At 39.9% G+C, this 25,034-nt stretch overlaps 1 protein-coding gene across 1 annotated transcript in view; it reads right to left on the reverse strand.

Annotated features, from left to right (window-relative positions):
- Nucleotides 1-25,034, reverse strand: part of MAP7D3 (MAP7 domain containing 3) — a 43,330-nt gene that overhangs the window by 5,150 nt on the left and 13,146 nt on the right. The window contains exons 3-17 of the mRNA XM_042779738.1: nt 24,536-24,616; nt 22,974-23,137; nt 20,175-20,289; nt 19,237-19,269; nt 14,714-14,815; nt 12,929-13,027; nt 12,466-12,564; nt 11,302-11,427; nt 9,305-9,426; nt 8,771-8,901; nt 7,583-7,827; nt 3,163-3,298; nt 1,910-2,090; nt 679-783; nt 397-450 (exon numbers count right to left, since the gene is read on the reverse strand). Of these exons, the coding sequence (XP_042635672.1) occupies nt 397-450; nt 679-783; nt 1,910-2,090; nt 3,163-3,298; nt 7,583-7,827; nt 8,771-8,901; nt 9,305-9,426; nt 11,302-11,427; nt 12,466-12,564; nt 12,929-13,027; nt 14,714-14,815; nt 19,237-19,269; nt 20,175-20,289; nt 22,974-23,137; nt 24,536-24,616 (1,793 nt within the window). The remainder of the gene's footprint in view (nt 1-396; nt 451-678; nt 784-1,909; nt 2,091-3,162; nt 3,299-7,582; nt 7,828-8,770; nt 8,902-9,304; nt 9,427-11,301; nt 11,428-12,465; nt 12,565-12,928; nt 13,028-14,713; nt 14,816-19,236; nt 19,270-20,174; nt 20,290-22,973; nt 23,138-24,535; nt 24,617-25,034) is intronic.

The raw sequence follows: 25,034 nt of genomic DNA on the forward strand, positions 1-25,034 counted from the left end.
CAATAGCAATCTAAAGATAATCCAAGACTTGCTTTAAGCAAACAGATGATGCCAGAAATCTAAGTTTTCTGGGAAAAAACTGTCCTAGCAGAATGCACACGGTTAAAAAAAGTACTACTAACCAGTGGTTAAAACAGAGGTTTAAAAACCAGTTTGGAAGTCATAACACCGGATAACATTGTGTCTACAGGCCTTGAACAAAAATGTAACAAAGACTCTTCACAGAGCAAGCAAAGCAGAAGAATGTGAGCAATGGCAAGCTACTGGAAATTACTCTGGTGCACAAGAACCTGGCACTTCCTGTGGAAGACATTTTGTGTAAGGATAACACAGGAAGACAGGACACAAGGCAAAAAGTCCTATTCTGTCATTATACAGATCCAAACAAAGAAGTACCTTGGATTCGTTCTGATCCGATTTTCGTGTTCTTTTCATTATTTCTTCAATTCTCTGTTAAAACATGGAGAACATTTACAATGACATACAGAGCTTTATATTTCAGCATTCTGGTTAAAATTCATCAATCATAATATATTTTCATATTTCATACTATTTTCATCATTGTTTTTAAATTTCACAGACCAGAGTTGGCAGTCTTCAAAAAAAACACACTTCTATTTAATTGCATCTTAGACCATTTCCCTATTTATTTTAGGCTTAGAATTCAAAACAGGCTACCTTTTTTCTTTCAAGCCTTTCCTGCATATTTTGCTGCATAATCCTCTCTCTTTCCAGTCGCTGTCTTTCAGCCTCTTCTTGAGCTTTTGCTTCAGCTTCTTCTCTCTGAACATAAAATAAAAAGAAGAGAGCACTCAGTGCATAACTCATTCCAAACAGTAAAAAGCAAAGCAGTTACAGAATCTGGTTCAACATAGACAGGAAAATCAGACAATCACTATTCAATATGACCACACATTACAAGTAAATGTCAATTACCCAGTTACTGACATGAAATATACATACTATGATATTCAGAAAATGAAACCAACTATATTGAAGTAATGCAAATGTTCTGAATGTTGCTGAGCTACTCAGTGTTGCTGTTCAGACTGTCCTTTGGGATGAATATTCAGCTAAGGAGGACAATCTACAAAGTAACAAGACAGCAATTAAATTCTAAATGTGTCAAGGTTAACTAAAAAGTCTTGGCAGTCAGGTATTGCTACCAAGACACTTGGCGCTGAACATCTTCTGTTCCTTCTACACTGGGAAATCTTTTCCAGTACAACTGGAAAGAAGACAGAAACACAGTCAACACTCTGAGTAATTGTTGTTAACAAACACTAAAAGAAATATCCAGACACATGGCAAAGCCATTCATAAGATACAGTCCCCTGAACACAAATATTCCACTGTAAAACTGCTTTGGTTTCCAGAATTAATCTAATTTAAGGAAAGCCTGCTTTCTGCAGAACTGCTCCCTTCAGTTCAAAGGATGCCTTTGTAAAGGTACATGGATACTTGCTGTGGAAGACTGCTCAGCAACAGGAAAAGCAGACTTGGAAACACTACCAATCTTTCTTTGGGAGGAATCAGAGTAAACCAGATTACTTTCCAGACAGACCATCTCCTAGTAACTCCTAGCAGTCCGCTGGTAAAGTAGGCTCAGTACAAATATTTTACATATGCAAAAGAGTATCCCTGATGGCTAAAAAAAATATTCCAAAATAGCTGCTTCTGCCCATACTTGAATGCATTAACTGCTAGGAAACAAAAAATAAATCACAGAAACCAGGGCAAGGAAAGGACCTACAGACAGTCTCAAATCCATCTCAGACAGGATGAACTCGGTCTCACATCATGCCTGACAGAGATTTGTCAAAACCATTCTGTGAAAGAAAAATCAAAAGACAACCCTCTTGAAACCACAGTAGCAGCTTCTTGCAGGAACACAGTTGGAGTCACAGACCTGCTGTTGAAGCTCTGCCAGTTTTTCCTGCTCTTCCTGCTCCCGGCGGATCCTCTCCTCCTCAGCTTGTCTTTGCTGCTCTTCGTAAGTCAGTCTCTTTTCCTCCTCCTGCTTCCTGAGCTCCTCCTCCCTTCGTGCTTTCTCCTCAGCTGCTCTCCCGGCCATTTCTTCTTCTCTGATTCTAGCATTTCCAAGGTACAGATTATTGGGTGTTTATTTCTTTAAAAGTGTACATACACGAGGCAGAGTAAGAAAGCAAGAAAGTTCTAGGCGGTCCAATAAAAAAATAACTTCATAAAGACACTTTCTGGGGTGGATTTACAAATGCCACAATCCAGACTTGTCAAAGGGAAAATGACAGTAACTTGAATGCTCTTAACTGATTAAGGCAGGTTGTTCCAATCATGGAATGTTTGATTGAGAACTGGATTAAGCAATGACCATTTAGCAAAAACCATTTGTAACCATGACATGAATGAAGCTTACAATCACTGTCAAACAAATTCAGTGGGATTTCCTAAAGGACTCTTTCTTCTATAGCCTGAATTCAGAGATACACTGAGGAGCACATTGCCAGCTCTTGCAGACATACAGAGCAGATCTGATGACATATTTCTGATAAAATACCTAGAGCAGATTATATGCAGATTATATGTTTCTGACAACTTCATATCCCCAACGGGGAAACAGAAAAAATCTGAAATTCCACTGTGCTCATAGAAGTAGATAGGTGACCCCTGATCTGAACAAAGTTCACAGCCATTTATTTTTAACAACTATGCAATGAACCAAATGCACACTGATTTAACACTTTGAATTACTTGCCTGAAACATTCCTGATCCATATTTCATATCACTAAAGTGGGATTTAATGTACCATCAAACCACTTCCTAAGGTAATCAAAGGAAAGTTTAATACAGAAAGGTCAACTCTTTCAAATCAAATACAAACAAACCAAACACAAATGGTGCAAAAAGCACATTCTAGTTTTGAAACAAAGGCCCCACTGGTGTCTGGAAGGAAAAAGAGGTAGTGATTTCACAGGGACTGTGCATTACATACATACTGAGATATAAACTGATGTTACACACAGCAACCCGTCCCAGGTTGGTGCCAGTGCCTCTCAGCTTCAGGAACTGTATTATCATTTCCAGGAACTTAAATTAAAACTTAGAAAACATATACAACTGGAGTGTCCCTTCCAAACACACCCCACCAGTGAAAGCATCCCTTCCTTCCCCTCCACTGTTACCTTTCTTCTTCTTGTCTCTGAATTCTTTCTTGGTCTTCACGCTCTCTTTGCTCCCGTGCCAGACGTCGCTTCTCTGTCAAGATTTTAGCAGCTTCTTCAGCTGTGGTGGTCCCTGCTACTGTTTTGCTACCTGATTCTGCAAAGGTCAAAAGAATTTGCTTTTAGAAAGCTCCAGGAACTAAAAATTAGGAAAGATGTGTGATGAGGTCTTATGGCCAACTGATTCACCATCTTTTTAATCAGTGCTCATCACACAGTGACTGCACCCTTATCTAAAGGCCTGCAAGAGCCAAAGGGGAGCCCTGAAGATGCAGAGCCACAATATCTGACACTGAAATAGTAACAGCTCATTTCAACACTGATCCAGCCATATTCCAGATGATACACTTAAAGATATTCTCCAATTACCACAGCATTTAAAAACATGTCTCTGACAAGACACCCTTATTATTTCTGTAATGTTTGAACACTGAGAAGACAACTGGAAAAAAACCTGCTTTAGGAAATATCTTTCACTTCCTTCTAATAAAACTGAACATATAGGGCCCTAAAGAAGAAATTATCATTCTTTTATTTCTCTGGTTTCATAACATTAATGTGCAAGCCTTTATATTCATAGAGTATGTTGGAGTGCAAATAATCATCATTTTATCTGGCCCTGAAGGCACATACTAATGACTTCAGTAATATCATATTTCTACACATCATCAACAAATCAATTTCCAATTTACATGGAGATCAAAACAGCTTCAACCACCAGGTGAGTAGATCTTTGCAGGTCCTGCTGTTTATGTTTCTTCATGCCCTGCCTGCTGTTCTGGTGTCTGAACATCAGAGGCACTATTACAAATTAACATCAGGAAAATACTCAAAACAGAAGCATCTTGCCATCCAGTTGGTCTCAATATATATATTGAAAGAACTCTGATTTCTATCCCTTATTCCCAATCCCTAGAAATATTTCTGTTTGAATGTAATTTAAGTACTCATCATCTGAATATTCAGAGAATTAGCTCTTGATGTCAGTACAGGAGCAGCACCATAATGTTGGTGAGGACCTGCCTTTCTCCTGAACATTTCACAAATCAGCACATATGTGTTTGTTTAACATCTATAAAGCCTTGAAGTCAAGGTAATTTTAATGAAATATAACACCAGGGTTTGACCATTTGTTTTACTTCTGACCTGAAGACAAATCATTCAAAACACAATGTCATCATTAGGAACTTTAATACCTGAAAAGCTGCTTAGGCCCCACAGACAGGTAATCATTACCTGCAGCTGCAGGGTATAATTACACACAGCAAACTCTCAGCAGCTGAATCATGGCTGTCTTTTGTGCATAAAAATTGCTCTTGCAGTCCTAGGAAAAGCATTTCAGCACTGACGTAGTGCAGGCATAGAGAATGTTCTAACATTTAGATTTATCCAAAGCTGAGAAAACACCACCTCCCCAGACAACACATTGCTTCTGATGTGGGAAAAAGTTGCAGTCATGTTGGTACTAACAAAAATCAGCCATGACTGTTCCAAATTTGAACTCAGTCAAAAGGGGTCCTCCTCCTCCTGAGCAAGAAAGACCATTTTGCATTTATAAAAACCATTAGCAGATCTGCCTATTCAAGACAGGCAGATGCTTTTCTTCCTATATGCTGTAACTTCCTAGGTTTCATTTACTGTTGCCAGCGTACAGCCATGAAGAAATCAAAATGCCTCTCTCTTCCTCTGCCATATGTGTGCAGTTTCTGTTCAGACTACTCACTTTTTACAGCAGAGGCCATTTTTTGTTGCTTGTTTGCAATCTCTCCCAGTTGCATCAAATCTGGTTGACATTTAATGTCAGGTTTAACCTATTTCCCCTCCTCAAAATTGAACCTAAATAAAACAATCTAATGCTCAGCAAGAAGCCTAAAGGTTTTAGACTTAAGCTCTAAGGTTACAATATGATAATGACAGCTCAAATACGGTATGTGGTATTGACAGAAGAAAATTAGTCACAACAGTTCAGAACACTGCAGATATGGAAAGAACAAGGGAGAAAAAAAAAAGAAGAAAGGGTTGGGGATCTTCCCACTGCATTTTATTGATGATTTCTATATGGTACTTCAATACTGTTTTCATCTCCATGTACCCCTGTACAACCTGTTTCCATAGGGCAGGACATAAGACTTCCCTACACGATTGCTAACACACCTTAAAAAAATTCTGACAGTCTTTTGCACTCAGTTTCCTTTTGCTTTTACTCCTAGTCATTTCTGGTGAGAACAGTCTTTTTATCAAAGGACCTATTTGTAAGGGAAAGGGAAAGAGAGAAAGAGGCAAGAGAAAAAATCTCTGAACACATGCAAAATGTAGTACTAGCTGGATTAAGGGAAGATTCCAACAGATTTCAAGGTAAGCAATTAATTCACAATTAATCTAGGAATTGTATTTCAAAGCCTTCAATACCCAGGTACAAAATGTGAGGCTCCATGATAGTTTATTACCTATCATCATGCATAAGGTGAGAGCTCATGAAGGAGCACTTCTTATGCTTTAAGTTGAACAAGCCTTTTAATTCTCAGAGAAGCTGCGAGAGGCTGCTGCCAGAAATGACAACTGCTCCAGTCACTGAAAAATAAAAAGTGTTTTACTGCAGAACAGTACATTGCAGTAGGAAGACACAAAAAAACAAGACAAAAACTTGATTGCTGTCAGCAACAGGCAAACAAGTTCAGTTTGAAGGAGAAGAGATGGGATGAAGACACAAGTGCACAAAGCTGAAATTGGGCTAAACCTACAAGGCCTAGAGACTGGTTTGCCACATGCCATTCACTGGTGTGCTCTGACTTCAGAAGCTGTCTGGGACAGGGAATTGCACCAACCCACGGGGTGAACTGCTGACACAGATGTGTAAAATGAAAATTGTCTTGAAAACTGAAAGCAACTTAAGAAAAAAGATTTGGCCTCACATAGCAATATTGCAGTGTACCAAAACACTCAAAGAGAGAAATTAAATAAGCTCTTATTCTGAAGAACATGTCCACTATTTCTTTCTGTTCTATGTGTCAAAGAAGAAGAGCTTTGCTCAGCCCCAGTAGGAATCCCTACAAAGATGACTATTTTGAGATTAAAAATAAAGGGAAACAGATAAACTGGGTTAATACAGTTTCAGAAGTCAGTGTAGAGAGGAGACAGATCAGGCATCCAAGGAATAAGGACAGATATTCTAGTTCCAGAACAACCAGAAGATACAGGACTAGGACACATTGTTACAGAGGCTTCAACCAACTGATGAATTGATCAGAACTGATGGTTCTCTGAGGCACACAAGACATTTATCAACAGCATGGTAGCACATCAAGGGACGGACATTCTGACTGCAAAGACAAAGGACGTGACACCAAAGACGGATGTGCGACTTCGTACAAACATCCACCTCTGCCAGCCAGGCTCCCTTCCACAGGAACACATGCCCAGAGAGCTGTACCACGAGTTCTTCAGCTGAATGACACTTCTTCACATCCCACAGAAGCAGTACCAGGAGGAGTCTCAGACGTGGCAGAGAACAGGAGCAGCCCAGGAAAGCATACAGGAACCGCACATGCAGCCACGTGCAGCAAGCCCATGTTCCCACTTACCTGGTGTCTGAGGGATTCACCCCCAGTTCAGCCCACTGGCTGCATCCTACATTTTAAAGATCCCTCCTTTTCCTGTCAAGGGTCCCCTAAGTTTTTCTGCCTGCCAGACCTCATCAGAAGGCTCTCCCAGATTCTGCTGGAGATGGTAGCTGGCATTTTTCCCAGCAAGGGACAGAGGCTGGGCTCACGTGGCACAATGAAGAGGACTAGAACACTAATTGCTAATTGTATATGGCCTTCCTTAACCTACCAGGATAATTTCTCAGTATGATTTGTGAACTGATCACTCTTCCCAAGGCAGCAATGATGACACATTTACTGGAACTTAGGCCAAGGCAGCCTTCAAGCTGTGAAAACTCTCTCAGCCTGTGATGAACAGGAGCTGATTTTGTCCTCCAAGAAGGTCTCTACAGAAGCATTTTAAGAACTACCAACTGAACTGAAAGACCTTTGTGTAGTTTAATACTGACTTTATAAACCTAAGCCAGTAGATCCCTCAGCTAGAGCAGCTGAAGCCCAAAAGGTAAAGAGGATTTCTGCTTTTCTTAAAATTGCAGTACAAATAGTAATATTGAAAGCTCCTGACTTAAATCTCCAAGTCAAATAAACCAACTACCGCATTAAAATTCACATCCCAAAGTCATACCATGTAAAATTATTATATAATCAGCAATGAACAGCTTCTGCCTCAAAGCATCCTACCCTCCAGTGCTTGCTTCATGAGCCAGCTGTTTCCCCAGTCCCAGCAGACACTGGAGAGGCCTGGAGCAGGAGTGAGTCAGACACTGAGAAACACCCACCTTCTTTGGTCTTTGTGCTAGCTGCTCCTGCATCCCTCTCCAAGGCTGGGGAAGCACCTTGTTCTTGTCCTATTCCTTCTGTGCTCTTATCCTTTGGTTTGCTCTCTGCTTCAGTTTTCTTTTTGGTAATGTTTATAACACCTGGTGTGAGAGATGGACGCTGGATGGGTGCTGATTTAGAGACTGGAGTAGGAGATGGTGGCCTTTGTTTTGACACACCAGGTGAAGGTGGGCGAGTCTTCTGTCTGTTGAAATAAAGAACATTTTTCAGAGCTAACAATGAGAACCTCAACCACGCACCTGAGGAGATCCTTTGTCTCCTTTATTTATACCTTACTTTCAAAAATAAATCCACCCACAAATTACTGGTGCCTTCCCCATAAAACTCAAACCAGGATTCCAAGACACCTTGGGCACCCAGCCTTGCTACTTGGGAGCTAACATCAAAACAGGACTGCTACTCCAGATCTCCATTTACTCTGCATCTAGGATGAACTTCATGATTCCAACCCAAGAAACTTCCTCTGCTAATACACATGGATCAGTTTATTCAAAAGCTTGCAGTCTTTTGTTGGTTTCAGTGCAGAGATTGCACAGAAAATTAGGGTGTGTTTTGTCTGCACAACAAAGATTGAAGTAAAAGCTGCATCCCTACTTTGGGAAAGAGAAATTGGACCCAAAATTAAGATTTTCTGTACAAACAAGGCATAGCATAGGCCATTCAAACTCTAACAGCTCATGTGTATTGAGACAGAAAAAGGCTTCCATTTTGAATAAAAATAAAAGGTGTTTACACATACCTGACTGCATAAAGGGTTTAATCTGGGGATACATCTGACTGCAGAAGGGGTTTAACCTGAGCATGGTACCTGACTGCAGATGTTTAACCTGGCCATGTACCTGACTGCAGATGTTTAACCTGCTCATGTACCTGACTGCAGATGTTTAACCTGGACATGTACCTCACTGCAGAAGGGGTTTAACCTGGCCATGTACCTGACTGCAGGTGTTTAACCTGGCCATGTACCTGACTGCAGAAGGGGTTTAACCTGGCCATGCATCTGACTGCAGATGTTTAACCTGGCCATGTACCTGACTGCAGAAGGGGTTTAACCTGGCCATGTACCTGACTGCAGATGTTTAACCTGCTCATGTACCTGACTGCAGATGTTTAACCTGGCCATGTACCTCACTGCAGAAGGAGACGGAGGACGCTTCACCAAATTAGCAGGAGAGGGGGATCTTCTACGGGCAGACACGGATGGTGAGGGAGGGCGCCTCACACCAGAACCTGGGGATGGTTTTTCTGTCTCTGATTTCTAGAAGATACACAAAAACAAAATACTGCTGTCTCTCTAGAATACATTGCAGACAGAGAAGCTGCTATTCCAACAAACAAGCAAGTGCTCAACAAGATGCACTCTGAATTTCTTTTATGTTCCAAAACACAGACCTGGTCTATGTTTAATTGTTACTAAATAATTGCTAATAAATTAAACTTTGGGAACCACAAGCAGCAAACAATATGCCTCAAGATACAAGAGAAATCAAGTACATACAATTCTAATTTAATTTTAATATCTGTATTTTTAGGCAAATGCTATTGTACATTTCATTAATGCTTATTGAAAGCAAAAGCAAAAAGGTGAAACAAGATCCCATCCTGAACTGTTCCAACCCCCAGATTAACAGAAACTTAATTCCTGTGGGTTTTCAACAAACCTGGGTTGAATCAGGTGAACTTGCATCAGATGAAGACACAGAGGACTTCAACCTGTCGATGCTGCGGCTGCGCACCGGCACTTTAGGAGCTGGGACTGGGGAATTGATGGAACTGGCTGAAGCTGAACGAGGACAGAGGTGAGATTCTATAAAAGTTAGGAATTTGACAAGACAAAACAAGAACCAAGTGCACAGCATAAGAACAGGAGAGAAGGAAGAGGGAGAAAAAGAGAAAGAGAGATTGTGTGTGTTAGAAACCGTACAGGGAAACACCGCAGGCAGTGCACAGTGCAACAGGGCAGGGACAGACACCACCACACAATTAGTACTTGGGAAGCAACAGCACCAAGAATAAACACTCTGAAAGCAGCAGTCTGGAGTAGATAAAAATAAAATGCTTTTCCAAATGGACCAAATTTGCAGTATACCAGCGTTACTTTAATTTTAGTCAAGTTGCATTTGATCACAAATCCTTCAGTTTTAATGGCTTAGCATCTTTCCTGACAATTTCTCCACGACAGGTTCAGATTTTAAGCATGTTTCCTCTATACTCAACAAGGAGGAAACTTTCCTTCTTTTCAAAGGTGGTGTAAAAGAAATCTATCAAGAGAAAAAGGTCAATTATTTAACTATGATACCTTTCCTGGCTGAAGTGTCAATCTCGTCACATAAAATTCATGTCAGCATCTTATATCTTATTACTTTTTTACTAACATGATCACAGACAGATAAGCATACATAGATGCAAAAATATTCCAAACTAGAGATAGAATTCTTCTATAATCCAAATACATTGTGACAAATGCAGCACTTCAGTTTTGTAATTTTATGGAAAATACATTTTATTTTTGTATTTGCAGCATTTGTGCAAGGAGACCTGCATTCTGTTTGTGCATAGGTTGTGTTAAAGAACAGGTACTTTTCCACAGAAATGAAAAAAGTACCTCTAAGTAAACCTATAAAAACATATCTTTAATTCAGCCATAGTAACTATCTCACATGCTAACAATAACAGAAAAAAAAGAAGGCATTTCCCCACATGACATGAACTGAAGTATTCATGGTAAAATAAAAGCAGCACATACACAGGTATGTAAAAATATGACTATTGAATACAAAGCAAAATATAAAAACTTATTAGACAAGGGGAACAGTGTGGAAATTTCACTGTTACTGACAAGGACCAAGTAAAATGGTGTAAGATAAAAAATAAAGATGGGATTTCATACTTAAGAAGAAACAAGTAAAACTGGGAACACAAGTCGTAAGGTAAAAGAAGAGAAAGGATTCCACATTGGTTCCAGAGATGCATTACTGGGATATTATTAATTAACCAGCAATTCCAGGACATGTGGGAAGCAGCTAGGGGGGCTTGCCCACGATGCAAATTCCTGCTCTAGTAAACTGAGCCCTGGTGTGGACACATCAGATTAGTCTGGACCAACACAAAACTGCCTGAGTCAGCCAGGGTTTCTCTCTTCTATTATACCTTGACTTCTCCTATCAGCTGAATGAAGCATGCTGTTCCCTGGACTTATCTTAAGGAAACTGTATTGCCACGCTCCTTCCTGCAAGAGTTTCTTCCCTAGAGAAATTTAGGTTTTGCACTTTGAAATTTTAGGTTTGTTTTGCCTTTTTGTTTCCTTTCATTACCTAGTAAATGTCTCAGGTTGACAAATGCAGATCTCTGTCAGTTAAAAAATCACACACAAAAGGCCCAGAATGAACACCAGCATCTGGTTCTCTGCAGAGCAAGTAAACCAGCACTGGAGTTTAAAAGCCAATATTATTCTATGGTTTTGTAAAGTAAACATGCAACACAGCATATGAATTGGGTATTAATGATCACAGAAAATACTGGGTAAGTAATATTTCACACAACAGTGTATTAACTGTCTGATTCAGACAGAAGTGTAGCACAGTTAGCAGCTATCATCTAAGTTCTTGCTTGAAGAACAACTGTGTAAGACTTTGAGGTTTTTCTGCCCTCCTGTTACCTGAGGGGTCCTGTCCATCAGCAGACAAGGTAGCAGCACTTTTACTCCTAGCTAGGGAGGCCTGTGTGGGGGCCAGGAGGCGGCTGATTACGCTACTGTCCAGGGGACTGAGCTGGGAGCGACGAGCTGGATGACAGGGACAAATCAAAAAGGATCCAACATCAAATCATATCATGGAAAAGACAAGCAGTACAAAGCAAAGGAAGACCGAGCATTGTTGCAAATCGTAATGGTTTTGGAAGAACAGTACTTGAAGTCATGGAGGGGGAATCCCAAATTAAAAGCACAGAAGGGTTAAACACTGCAATCTCTTACGTTGCACTTCTTGTTCTTGCCTTGCTTAGAACAAGTCATTTCAATGTGCAGAGACTGGCACGTGTACAACAGAGGTGAATGCTGAATGCAGTCAAAGTATGAGATTTTTTTGACTGAGCTCCATTCTCTAGATTGCAGGAAAGGCTGTTTTGACATAATAAAGAGACTTGCAAGTCAAAGCGAGCAGTTATGGTCAAGCATTGCCTGCACACACAGATTCACATGGACAGCACCCATCATCCTCTCATACAGGAAAGATTCTGAAGCAGAAATAATTTCAACTGTTGGAAACAGCTGCTATAAAGGAAAGTTTCAGAATTGTTAACTCAGAGGGAAAAACATGTTAGACAAGGTGCTATTCTTCAGGTTTAGGAGGACTTCCTAGGAAAGAGGTTATTTGTAACCTAGTGGGGAATACACAGACCAAAAGAGATTGAAGTGAGAACAGGTTTCTTCTTTCTGCATGCCCATGGTTTATGCCAGCAGCAGGAACAGAGAAGTTGCTTTTAAACTGAATAATGAAAGGGAACTTAAAAAAGCAAAGGTGAGATTTAACTAAGAAGTGAACAGACCAGTGACATTTTTACCATTTCTGACTCTTAAACCTCTCAGCTCTCAAACAGATTGCTTTCTTAAGCAGAGAGACATGTTGCTATCTGCATGCAGTGCCATTTAACACAGACAAAGGCCTTAGAGAATTTCTTTCTTTGTCCATTTTATCTTTAACATTAGGTAACTAACAAGCCATTAAAAAGTCCTAGAAATTTAAGAATTTAGGAAAGTAGTGAAATCAAGCCTATCCAAACTTCAAAGGCTTTAAAAAAATATTCAGTTTTATAAAACAACCACCTGGTTTTTCTTCCTTTTTCACTTTTTCTAGATCTGGAGAGGACTGGGGTTTACTACTCATTCTACTCAAAGATGTGCTCCTCTTCTTTTCTGTTCCTCCTAGAGACCAAGCGTAAGGAAGATTATTTTTAACAAGACATGATTTTCTAAATTGCCATCCCATGCTTTGCTTTTACTAATCAGCTAAAACCACCAATGTATCATTATGAAGCACTATTTTCTCATGAGTTAAATGGTTTGGCAATCATTTGTCTACTTTCCCCCCACCCTTCCACTTTTCAGAGGAATAAAGCTTCAGAGACAGTGACCCAATACTCGGCACTGCAACGTGCATGATGATATTTAGTGCACAGACTGCATGAATGCCTGAGTGAAAATAATGGAAGTGGGACATGGTTTAAGATCATCTTCAAATATCCCATTTCCTGCCTCCCAATTCTCAAAACAAACTGGTTTCTAGCACCTTTCTGTTCCACCTGCGAACCTTTGGGTGCTGCCTGCGGGGAATGTGGAGGGACTTTGTTATTCAGTCTGTTTAATGAGGCACTTCTCTTTGTGGTACCTGGAAGTGAAAGTGCATGGATTAATTATGCTGAAAAGCTCAGAGGTCCCCTCCAACACCTGCCCCACTTCCCTAAGAGAGAGAGGACTGATTAAGTTGCTTTATAATATTGAATTCTCAGAAGCAGAAAAACTGGATCAGGGAAGAACCGCTTCATATAAAGCATTATTTCTTTTATTTCTGCATTTTTCTGATCACAGCAGCAGAAAGTCAGCCAGACCAGATTTTTGCTAGACCTACTGAGGCCAGCCTTGTACAACTTTTAAAATACATGAAAATTTTAAGACATTGCTCACATTCTCTGAGAGTATGAGTGAGCCTAGAATTAACACAGAACACAGGGTTAAGTGGAGATACTCCACTGATCCAGGACAAGCATCATTTTCTCATTTCCACATTCTGCTCCTTCACCCTCCCAGGCACACATGCACAACAGAAGCAATCTGGTTCATTCTGTGACTGTATTTAATGTCCTGTGAATTTACCCATCATTTTACCAAACAGCTCTCCCTGAGTGTCAGATTGAGAGCACAGGATCACTCTAAGTCAACCTCTACATCCTGACCATGTAGATCATTTGGAGTCCTGTTCAAATTTCTTGTATTTCAGGTCACCTGAGAATATTTCTTCCAAAGTGACTAATGATTCACAAAGGATTTCAGGGTATGACAATAAGCTTGAAAGCAATCCCAATTAGTTGATCATTAGTGACTTCCTTTATAAGAGGTTTAATTTGTACTTTACAGCCCTGCTTCTGACTCATATCCAGAGCTGAACCCTGCAGACACATAATATATAAATATAATTTAAAATCACAAGCAGCCTTCAGTGACTCAGAGCCCCTGCCAGTATAAATATAGTCACTGATTTCCCCACCAGGCACACAGTGTATGAGCACAATTTTTTCTGCTGCATCACCTTCCAACATGAACCAGCAAAACCACCATTAGCCGTGTCTGTGTCAGGGATTCTTTTAGCACAATTTGCTTGATCAGAGGCTGCAGACTGGCAGAACACTGCAGCACAGACCTGAATCTGCTTTTGTATCAAACAGCTTTTAGCTTATTCATCATTTTAGGTAAACAACAAAACAAAAGCAAAAACCTCCATATCTGGGACACAGGCAGGTTCCTATGAAACTCTAGGAAGATTCCAAATAACAAAATCTCATGCTGAAACAAGCCAAAATATGTGCTCCTACCAACAATTTTTATTTATCTTAACATGTATATTAGGATACTTCCTTGCCAAAATTGATTTTTTCCTTCCCATTTGCAATCAAATGACTGAAGCCAACAGAACAAGGCAAATTTTATTTTCAAACTACTTCTATTTTGCTGAAATTTTAGGGTGTGAATTAAGGCATGCAAATCCATAGAGATGATGGGGAATTATCTGTGAATCATTGACTGAGATTTGTCTTTAGTAACAGAATTACAGAAATAAAAAATAAAAAACCAGCAGTTTTTACCATTGCTCTTCTCCTCTAACAGAGATCACATCAACTGGGTCAAAACCCTGAGCAGTCAAGCTGGATTAACAAATTATATGAAATGCATCTGAGATCAAAATATGAAGTGAGTCACAAAGCAGGGGAGGAGGAAGGAGTTTCATTCCACCTCCTGTCTCCTCCCCAGCCACAGCTGAGCAGTGCCCTGCTCCCAGCAGCCACACACCCACACTTACTTCGATCTGAGGCATTTGAAAGAGCTCCAGAGGACGACAGGCATTTGCTCACAGCAGCCTCTGCCTGTTTGAGGTTGGCTGTGGAGGGCGAGCGTTTGCTGGCTGTGGAGAGAAGTGAGAACTTTAGAACTCACCTTCATACTGAGCCTTTCACACCTTGCTGAGAGCTCACTCTCCAAGTATTACATCCTGAAAGCTATTTCCTTTTGTTTGATGAGAAACACAAATGATTTTGTTTTCCTTCCAACAGGTTTGATACCATTAGCACCAGTTGGGACAGGCACAGAAAAGGTAGAGTTTAGTGGAGTCATGCCAGGATTTATGCATATGTGTGCAAATAAGAGATTTTTAAACCCCGTGCCCCTAACATGCAAAGACAAAAGCTACTGAGGTTCTCTGTTGTTACCAGACTGGCAAGTCACAGAAAATGACAACAAAATCTGGAAAATTTCTTTCTTCAGTCCTGCCATACAGGTATGTCAAAACAGTTTTTAAATCACTAGTTAATGAAATCCAAACAAAAAAAATATTTTGGAAGAATAAAACCAAGTCCTGAGGAAAGGCAAGAAAACATTCCTATTTCTGATTGCTTCACAAAGGTTGCTGTATTTTAGAAATCCACAATTTTCCTCTAAAAGTTATCTTAAGTTAATGGTTCTTAAAAATCTGCAATTTTTCACAAAAACACTGCCACAAGAGGCATTAATTTTTTTTTGTATGTATAGACACACATATGTACACATACAAAAATCACATCTCACATGGCAGAACTCCAAGTTTATTACAAGTCAGATAAATATCTGTTTTTTAATTTCAAATAATGTACTTTCAGGATGAACACTACTCCAGAGTGTGAAAGCCTTGGAAAAGCATGTACCTGCTGCTATAGAAACTCAGTAAGCAGAAAACATTAATGTACACAGAGTGGTGCAGACCAGCACAACAAACACACACAATTCTATACATCTAATACAAGTAATTGATTTTACTGACATGCTGGACAGTAAAGATGATTAATCTGAACTCATTAGTGCATAAATACCAAAGGACACAGCAGCACTACTCACCACAGAGACAACATCTTTTCCCTTTGCCAGCATGCTACAACAGCCCCTCACAACCAGAGCCAGGAATAAGGATTCCTATGGACAGCCCTATGGGAAACTCTTGTGACAATGAACAAGAGCAAAGTCTCCATGGAGAGGGAGATCTACTGAATCTAGTTTAGAAATGAACTAAGCTTAGTGGATGTTTTCCCAACATAACAAAAATAAGGGGGGAAAAAAAGGAGGCATTTTATGAATGGAGTCTGAGAACTGGGATAACTAAACAGCCTTAAGAGGTTTTATACATGAAAATCAGGAAGCTCATAATTGATGTATTTGGGTGCTTTTGAAGGGGAAGGCTACCCTCTAGTGTCTGCTCTTTAAAGGAAATCCTGGCTCCTGCCTGAACTCAACTGAGTCCAACGCCTCCAAACATCACAGAGACACTTCACACAAATCTCTCTTGGTTCAATTTAGCACTTCAGCACCTGCATGAAATCTGAGATTTGATCTGACTCCTACTGGGACCCAGTTACAGAGGTGAATGCTTTTTCAATCAATACATTTGCCTGATCAGATGACCTCAACTTTTTCCCTACCTCATTCACAGAACAGCTTCTGCAAACTTTAAAGCTCCTTTCTCTAGAAAAAAGAGCATTAGAAGACACATAGGATATTCCTGTATAACCAGTCAGTCTGGTTATGTAGCTATTTATGAAACATCATTTGAAAAAGAACATCTAATATCTTCTCTGAGGGAAAGTTAGAAAACCTCCATCAAAGGGCTTGAGCTACAAGAAGCTCACAGTCCATGTGACACCAAATTCTCTATTTTTGTAATGGAAGGGGGAAAGTACACTGCAGCAGCATAGCTGAAGTAAGCACATGTCTGCCATGCAGCAGGACTTGGAACTGGGCAAGGAGCTGGGAAATATGGGATCTTAAAAAAATCACTCAGAGTGAGGAGCTTTCAAACCTCACAGGGTTTCACTGAGAGAGGGTGCTGCAGCATTGCCTGAGGCTACAGGAAATAAGACTAGCTGTCTCTCACTTCCTTCCAAATTTCTACTAGGACAAGGAAGCTCTTTATTTAGCAAGGAGAGACTCTGGCAGCCCCATTTCTATTCTAATAGCACCTCTCCAGTCCTGATGCACCTGAACCTCTAGTTCTGCTCAGCAGGCAGCACTAAAACACCCCCTTTACCAGGACTGTCATCAAGGATGCTTTATTGCACAGCCTGGCCATTTCTCTTGGCAGACCCACACCCTGCCTGCTTCATCTTAGCACTGACAGCAATGCCATTAATGCAACACTTGACTCTGGGGCTTTCATCCATTTTTACATTTCACCATCAGCGGGATCCCTGTTGTGGTCTCATGAATCACACTCAACATCCCACAGAACCACTGATGGCTGGGGAAATGTTCCATTACACAGGCTTCACTTTCCAGAGCACATTATCACCCAAAACCTCTGCTCTGACATTCAATGTTCCTAAATATTACTGTTGACACACCCAGTTCATAGAAGAAATATTTGATTCTGCTTTTTTTTTGCACAGCACTACAATACACAAGAATGCCTTCTGTCCTAAAATAATTAAAGAATATTTGAAATCAGTTCCCCAAATGGTTCTCATTTTAAGAAATGGGGCTTTAATCCCAAATCTGCCACAGAATTTGAGAGTGGAAATATAATATTGCATTGAAATTCACTCCAGACATGCTGAGAAGGTGCACTATTCAGCCACAATGATGTAATGGAGTAGAGCTCATATGGCATCATTTTTCAAATTTAAAAAAAAAAAGGTAACTGTTGTCTTTCCAGAAAATATGCAAATATAAAGTAAAATGGACCATATAAGGATTTTTTAGCTACCACATGACTTAGGTAGACTGTTAATAATAATTAAGCAATGAGTTCTTGAAGTTAAAAAGAACTACCCTGAAATAGGAATAAATATGAGAAATGTAAAACCAGTCATGGTTTCACATTATCCACCCCACACATCATAGCTTCATATTTGAAACATTAACATAAAATCAAACACAATTCTAAAACAATGTGGGCTCACAAAGGTTTGACCAGGACATTGCATTACCTGTTTATCTTTGCAGCAAATTTTTTTTGAGATTGGTGTCAAGTTATCCAAATTGATCTACTGCTGCTGAACTACCTGCACAGTTACTTTATGATGCATAAATCACAGTTTAAGTACCTATTATTATAGCAGGAGCATTTGTGTTGGAAGATATTTTATCTTAAATGTGCTTCAGCAGTGCTGAAGATTTTCCTCCTCAATGGAAAGGACAGACAAAGTTTTTTTTCCTCACATAAATCAGGAGAGAGCAAAGAACATTATTTTGTGTTTGTTAGTAGAATAAAACCCAGTGTTTTTTAAATGTGTAAGGCAAATATGATTTCCCAGTTTCAAGGTTAAATGATATTTGGTAGTGTGAGATACAGAAAATAGATTTATATATGTATCCAAGGAACACATGTAAAGCAGATAAACCAACCCATCCAAACTGGCTGATTTTGGATAAAATTAAGGGGTCAGGACGTGCAGGGCAAGAGGAGAGAAAAGTTAACTAAAATACACATGCTTCTGCTGTGTTGCCAAAGTAGTTAAATCATAGTTGGTCAGACCTTCAGTACATTTTCCAGTCTCACTTGTCTGTGTCACAGACAGCTGCACTGCATTAGTAACGTTGGGGGCATGCACAGACTGTCAGGATTCAGATTCAGCTGGGTCTCAGCTGAGAGTTTTCATCTCAATCTAGCTACAAGAAATAATTCTGCTTATTAAACATATGTATCAGTGATCCAAAGCATTTCTATGAATGGCTCAGTCTGCGCACTGGAAAGTCCCAGAAATCCAATGAAAACACATTTTATGTAGAGAATTATCTTTAGATAATTGGGACAGCTCTGAGTTTGCAAAACCCTTCATGGAAAAAGTAGCAAACTGAGCAAGAGACCCATTCCCTTTCACAAACTTTCACCAAAATATAATTTGATTTTGCAAGTGTTACTTCAACTGCTGGTAAATCAAAGCAAGAAGGAAACAAACCAAGCCCTACCATGTACTTTTTGCAAATTAGGAAGCAATGAAACAGTCAAATTGCCCTTAAGCCCTCAAATCTTAGACCACTGAACTAATTTATATTCAAATACTTGCCAGCAGGAATTTCTCCTCCCTGTGCTCTATCCAGATCTCTTTAAAAACCCAAATGCACATAGCCTTTCCCTAAAAATTCCCTGAGGATGCCATGACTTAAGCTGTAGTTGAATTAGCTGGGAGGGATAGCCAAAATGAGGGGGGCTGCTTTCTACTTAGGGATCACATTTGTTGCACAGCTGGCCAAGATCCAGGAAAAGATCTAGAAGATGGTTTTCCTTAGAGTGGGAAGAACTCAAGTTTAAAAGGTTAGTGAGCACAAAACAACAAAAAAGAAAATTTTAGAAATCAATACCACCAGTTCCACCTTCATCTGTGCTCTGTTGTTCTGTAGAAGAAGGTTTGTAAGCTAAGTCATGAGGTCAAATAGCAAAAAATGCAAGTTAACCAAAAAATGGGGATGCTGCACATCATGACAACGAATATCAGAGCACTTTCAAACATGTTACAAACACACACTCAAGCTGACAGAAAATGACTGTACCACACTCTGTACAATTCCACCAATTCAGAAGATAGGTTGAATTGAAGTATTTTTTGATTTATTTTATTCCTGGCCATTAACTTATGTTATTTATTGGTGGTTAGATAGTGCATGAAAAGATCCCTTCCACCGCAGTTTTTATTTGCTGGTCAGAATGTTTACAAGCAGAAACAGTTAACTGTGAAACAGGAAATTATCTGAATTCAAATTCAAGACTGCTAAAATACATCACCTAACCCACAACAGAATCCATGTTCTGAGAAGCCTGGACTGTCCACTACGTTTCCTTACCCATTACTGGGTATTCACATAATCAGTCAGCATTCTGTAACTCCAAGGGTGTGTTTAAAACATTTCAGATGTGATATTAGAGTACAACTGGGTATTTTTTGTTTTATCACCAGTCTTAGCACTCCATTGCATGAACTGCATTTGAAGGACGCTGAATTACCTTAATATTACAGATCATAATTCCCCTTATCTCATGTTTTAGGAGTGGCAGTGCTGTCATGTGTTGTATTTCCCATGGAGCTTCTCTCCAGCTCTTCCCAAGGCCAAAAATAGCTCTAAGTCTGAGCAGCATTTCAGGCCAAGTACAGATATGACACTTTCCCAATGAGCTACTCATAGATCCTGCTTTAAGATCCAGGATAGGAAAGGATGCCCAGGTCCCTATGAATAGTGCTGCATCTGCCAGTGTTCACACAGAAATTTGTGATTTTAGTCCTACTAAAACCAGGGCTGCTTACCTGTTTTGCCTTCTGAGTCTGGAGTTACAGAGCCCCCCCATGACCATCTCTTCTGTCGCGTTTCCAGCCGCTGACTCCGTTCCAAGGTGCGATGCAGAACTGCTTCATAGCGCTCCTACCAAACAACAGCTCTGTGAAGCTTGTCACTGCTAACCACAGCCACCCCAGGAAACAAAATACAGACCCCCCCCAGTATGATTTATAATCTGTTTTACCAGGATTTTGTTGCAAAAAATTATCATGCAAAGAATGCTGAAAGCAATTAATGGCTTCAAAATACTGCAAACATGATTAGGTAGAGCTAAAGCACAGATAATCTATTCTACTCTTTACTTAAAATAGCCACCAAACAGATTTCCTATTCAGTAAACAGCACTACTTATTTTCTAAATAGGGATGAATCCCAAACTGAGCAAAAGAAATCGGTTACCCTTGAAACTATTGATATGATGAAGTTATTTCTAAAAGGTGATAAGAATTCTCCAGTATAAAATACCAAGTATAAAGTTACTTGTATTTTCAAAGAACTATAAAACAATGACTCAGGTCTTAACAGACACTGACATTATGAGAGATGTGATGAAACCAGGAACAAGAAGACACAAAGGCAAAACTGCAAAGGAAGACCAATCAACTTCAGGCCTCAGCAACCACTGCTGACAGGACAAAGGGGGCTGAAAGAAGCTTTTGCTGCTGTCTCCAGATCTAGTAACTGCCAGCAGGAGAGTTTTAGCTCTTGTGCATAAAGACGAACCATAACCATACTAGACTCTTCCTTGCCAGCCAGGTTTCCACATGTGTCAACAACACATTTCTCTTCTGGAACAGTTATACACCAAGTGATCTTTTGAAGCAGTATTTGCTGCAGATACACTGCAGTAAGATGTCAAGGGAACTCATTATACAGCCATTTCTCCTGCTTAGGGACACAAGACTTCCACCTTCTTTCAACACCATTTCACAACACAAACTAAAAAAGTCACCATGAAAAACACACACAGTATAAACCTGGAAGGAAGGGAGAATTCTGCTCACTCACAAAAGATAGAAGTTTTTGTTTGAAATATAAAGCTTAGCTTCACCTCTGTTAGAGAAACCTGAACTAGTTTACCTAAGGTGCCAAAGTACCCAGACATTATGTAATCTGTAGATTGTATTTCCATGGAAGTATCTGCAGTGCAGTAACTCCTCAGTCAGAGTTAAAGACATAGGCTTCACTTTACAAATGACAGAAATGAGCTCAAGGTCTCAATACAGTGAGCTGCAGAGATGTGCAGAATAACTGAGGAGCTGTGGGGAGACAAGTATTGAATCCTCACCATGGCTTCAAGATTCTTAGAACCACTTTCTTGCCCACTGTATTTGTATAGCAAAGTATTTGCCACTGTGCTGCTGCTTCTACCTTATTAGATGACTAACTAAATGAGACCTGGCTGAATAAGTTAATAATAATATTGGGGACTATGCACTTTGATGCACTTCTACCTACCAAATTTACAACTGTATGTGGTGTCTTGCTGGTATCTTTTCCTCATGCCAGAGTACTAAAGTCAAGATCTGTTTTCACTTTCTGATTGAAGGCAAGGTTTTACAGGTCAAATCCATGCTGTCCTCCCACCTTCCAGATTCTGCACGTGTAACTCTCTATGCAGGTCATCTCCAGGGACTGAGTAAAAGACAAGTTTAACACCTCATTGCTAGTCCTTGTCCTCCTTGATTATTCACTAAACATATCTACCACCCTCAAAGCTACATGAATAAATGTAATAAATGGAAATGTAACATCTTTTTGAAGCATAAGGGATGTTTCTTGCACCAAGTAGCTGCTTAAAGAAATGACACTGCACTGGACTGCTACCACAGCCCACCCAAACATTCCTGTTCTCCAGCAATTTAAACTAATCCATGAAGTTCAAATGGAATAACAATCTGATCACACCCAGGAGCTGATTACAGAAAACCAAACACCAGTGTAGAATGCTGCCAGTGAAAAAGGGCAGTAAAGATGGATTGCTAGAACAGCATAACAACACTGCACTCCAAAGGAGTAGCCAGCCAGGCTTACAAGCTCCTCACCAGCTTATGAAAGCACAGATGTGTGATGCATCCACTGCTGACATCCTGGAAATGAATCCTTTCAAAACCTGCACATTTAATATGCATTAAGAGAGCTACTTGTCAAAAGGATGGAATAACTTCATGTATTTATTTCTGCTATCAGCTTCTATCCATTTGCAGTGAGTCCCAAACTCAAACACTGCTCTGCCTGTCCATGTGCAGTCAGAGCAAAGGGCAGTGAGAACAGACACTACACAGTTCAAAGCAGCAAATGACAAATATGAAGATAACACCACCACCTTTCATCATACAGAAATGAATTCTGATTTAGAAGAATTAAGAGAATGTGAGTCAGGCCACAGCAGGGCTCCAAGGAAGCAAGACACAGAAATAGGTGAAATAATCTAAGACTTGTTACTCACACTGATTTACAGACAGACTCTACAAAGTACTCTAAAGGCATCTGGAAATCCAGGAATATGGGGTGGGGGTTTTCCTTGTGTGAAAAATACCCAGTGGTGAAACAGCCCCACTCTGAAATCCTGAGTGCCTCAGCTGTGGCTAAAGCTCTATGGGGAAGGTGGACATGTGCCTACACAGACCATTGCAGATGTGGAAAACACTTTTATGTTCTAACACATTCATCATTTCCCTGAGTTTCTCGTTCACACCACTTCAGAGCAAGGTAATGTTGGAAAACAATGTCATTCCTTTAAATTATAGAACTTGGATGTGTGTTACCTTTTCCTCCTCTATTTTTTGTTTCCTCTTTTCTTCTACTGCTGCCCTCCGTTGCTCCTCTTTTTGCTTCATTTCTTTTAGCTTTCTCTGCCTTTCTTCTAGCTGTTTTTCATACTGGAGTTTTGCTTTTCTCTCCTTTTCAAGGATTTGTGTCTCTTTGGCAGCTGTAAGAATATTTTTAAGAAAAAATTAAAATCAAACTTAGCCATTCATTGATATTGCAATGCAACTTAGAAGCAAGAGATTATCCAAGCAAAATTCTTAACACTTGAAGTGAAAATGCACAGGAAGATGAGCTTGCAGAGGTGGATGACATCACACATGACAACAAACTCATCTTTAATTCTGTCCCCAGGCTGGAAGTGGAATTAGAGCTCTGCCTGCCACTAGGCTTTACTGTCTAGACAGGAATATCAAGATATGTATATTCCCTATATTAAGCATACACTTTTTTAATCAACATAATAGTGATGTCTCTATAAGGAAGCAGTAAGTTAAAAATCAAAAAGTAGAATTTTCTCTGTTGTACTTTTTTTTTCTTTAAGGCACTGAGTGACAAGATGGGAAGACCCTACAGTTCCTGCATCAGAGTTCAAAATAGTTATATCACTCTTCTCTGCAGCCTCCACCAAGGAACAGCTGTGTGCAGTTCAACAGGAAGCCTCAGGTCCTGTGACACAAAGCTAGAATGCACAGGGTATTTTCCAGGGCCAGACAGTTGAAATGAACCAAGAGACCAGATAATCACACCAAAAATGTGCAGGCAGCTTCTACACATGGGCCCCCAAAATATTTCTGAATTTTATATTCATCATAAAACCACCCTGTTCCCATATTAGGGTAACATGGCAGATCCTATTCTCATGGGTCTGTGCTTTTATGTTGAGAAACAAACTTACAACTCAGAGAGACATGTCTCCTCCCAAGCTGAGAGCCCAAGACCCAGGACTGCAGGGCACACTGTGACCCTTTCATCTCCTGCTACACACACATGCACTGATTCACATCACAAACAGCATAAAGCTGGGCAAGAGTTTTCTGCTGTTCTCTAGTCTCAGGTTCCCTGCTAAGATAAAGTGTGTACTGCTGACACTTCAACACAGGAGTCATTTCAGTGTGCTAGGAAACAAGGGAAGCAGTGTTCAAGGCAAACAGGCCATTCAAGTAGCTAAATCTTTTTTGGTTTCCTCTGAATCAGCATTCTCCAAACATCAATCTTCAGGGCTATAGGAAGGAATTCTAAGCTACAGTTTTATTTTCCAAAGTGTTTTTGTTAAGGCTTTCAATAAGGAATTGGTTAAATTTGCTGGGTGGTCTCTAAGAAATGGAAGATCAGAAGTGACACAGAGCTTCAACAAGCTAAAACTCTCTACAGTGTTTTCCTCTCAAATCAAAATCTTCATTCAGGTTCACAGATGGACACTGATGCAAGACCAAGAGCAGAGCTTGTCTCTTGTCCTCAGCAAGCTGACAAAAAGTGACAGAACATGGATTAGGAGGGATAGTAATCCTTTAACAGGAATATTTTAGAAAACGTTATTTTAAGTGAAAGATGAAAATACCATGTTGCTTTTCCCGCTCTTCTCTACGCTCCCTGGCCAGTCTTTGCCTTTCTTCTGTTCTTAGCATGGAACCATCTATCACTGTCAAAGCAAAATTAAAGACACATAATTGTCAATGACTCTGAACATTCAAATTTAAACAAAGTCAAAAGTCTTTACTATCAAAAGGAGAATGAAATTTCCTGAGAGATGCACACATCACCAAATCACAGCCCACTCTACATAGAGATTAAAGATACCATCTGAAAAATTCATGGAAAGCTGAACTTCCTCCTTTTCCCCCTTTCCATTCCCTCACAACACTATTTTTAATAGGTGCAAGAGAAAGCAGACATCATATTAAAGGCTCAATAGGTATAATCAAAAGAAAGTCTAGTAAGTCAGAGGTGTGAGAACATACCCTATTCTAAACTCAGCTCTGATCCTCATTCTTGTACATACTAACTCCCATGAACAAGAATGACAGGAATTTAGGAAAATGTCATCTGGGAACAGATAA

Source organism: Catharus ustulatus, chromosome 14 (assembly GCF_009819885.2).
Source record: "Catharus ustulatus isolate bCatUst1 chromosome 14, bCatUst1.pri.v2, whole genome shotgun sequence".
NCBI lineage: Eukaryota > Metazoa > Chordata > Aves > Passeriformes > Turdidae > Catharus > Catharus ustulatus.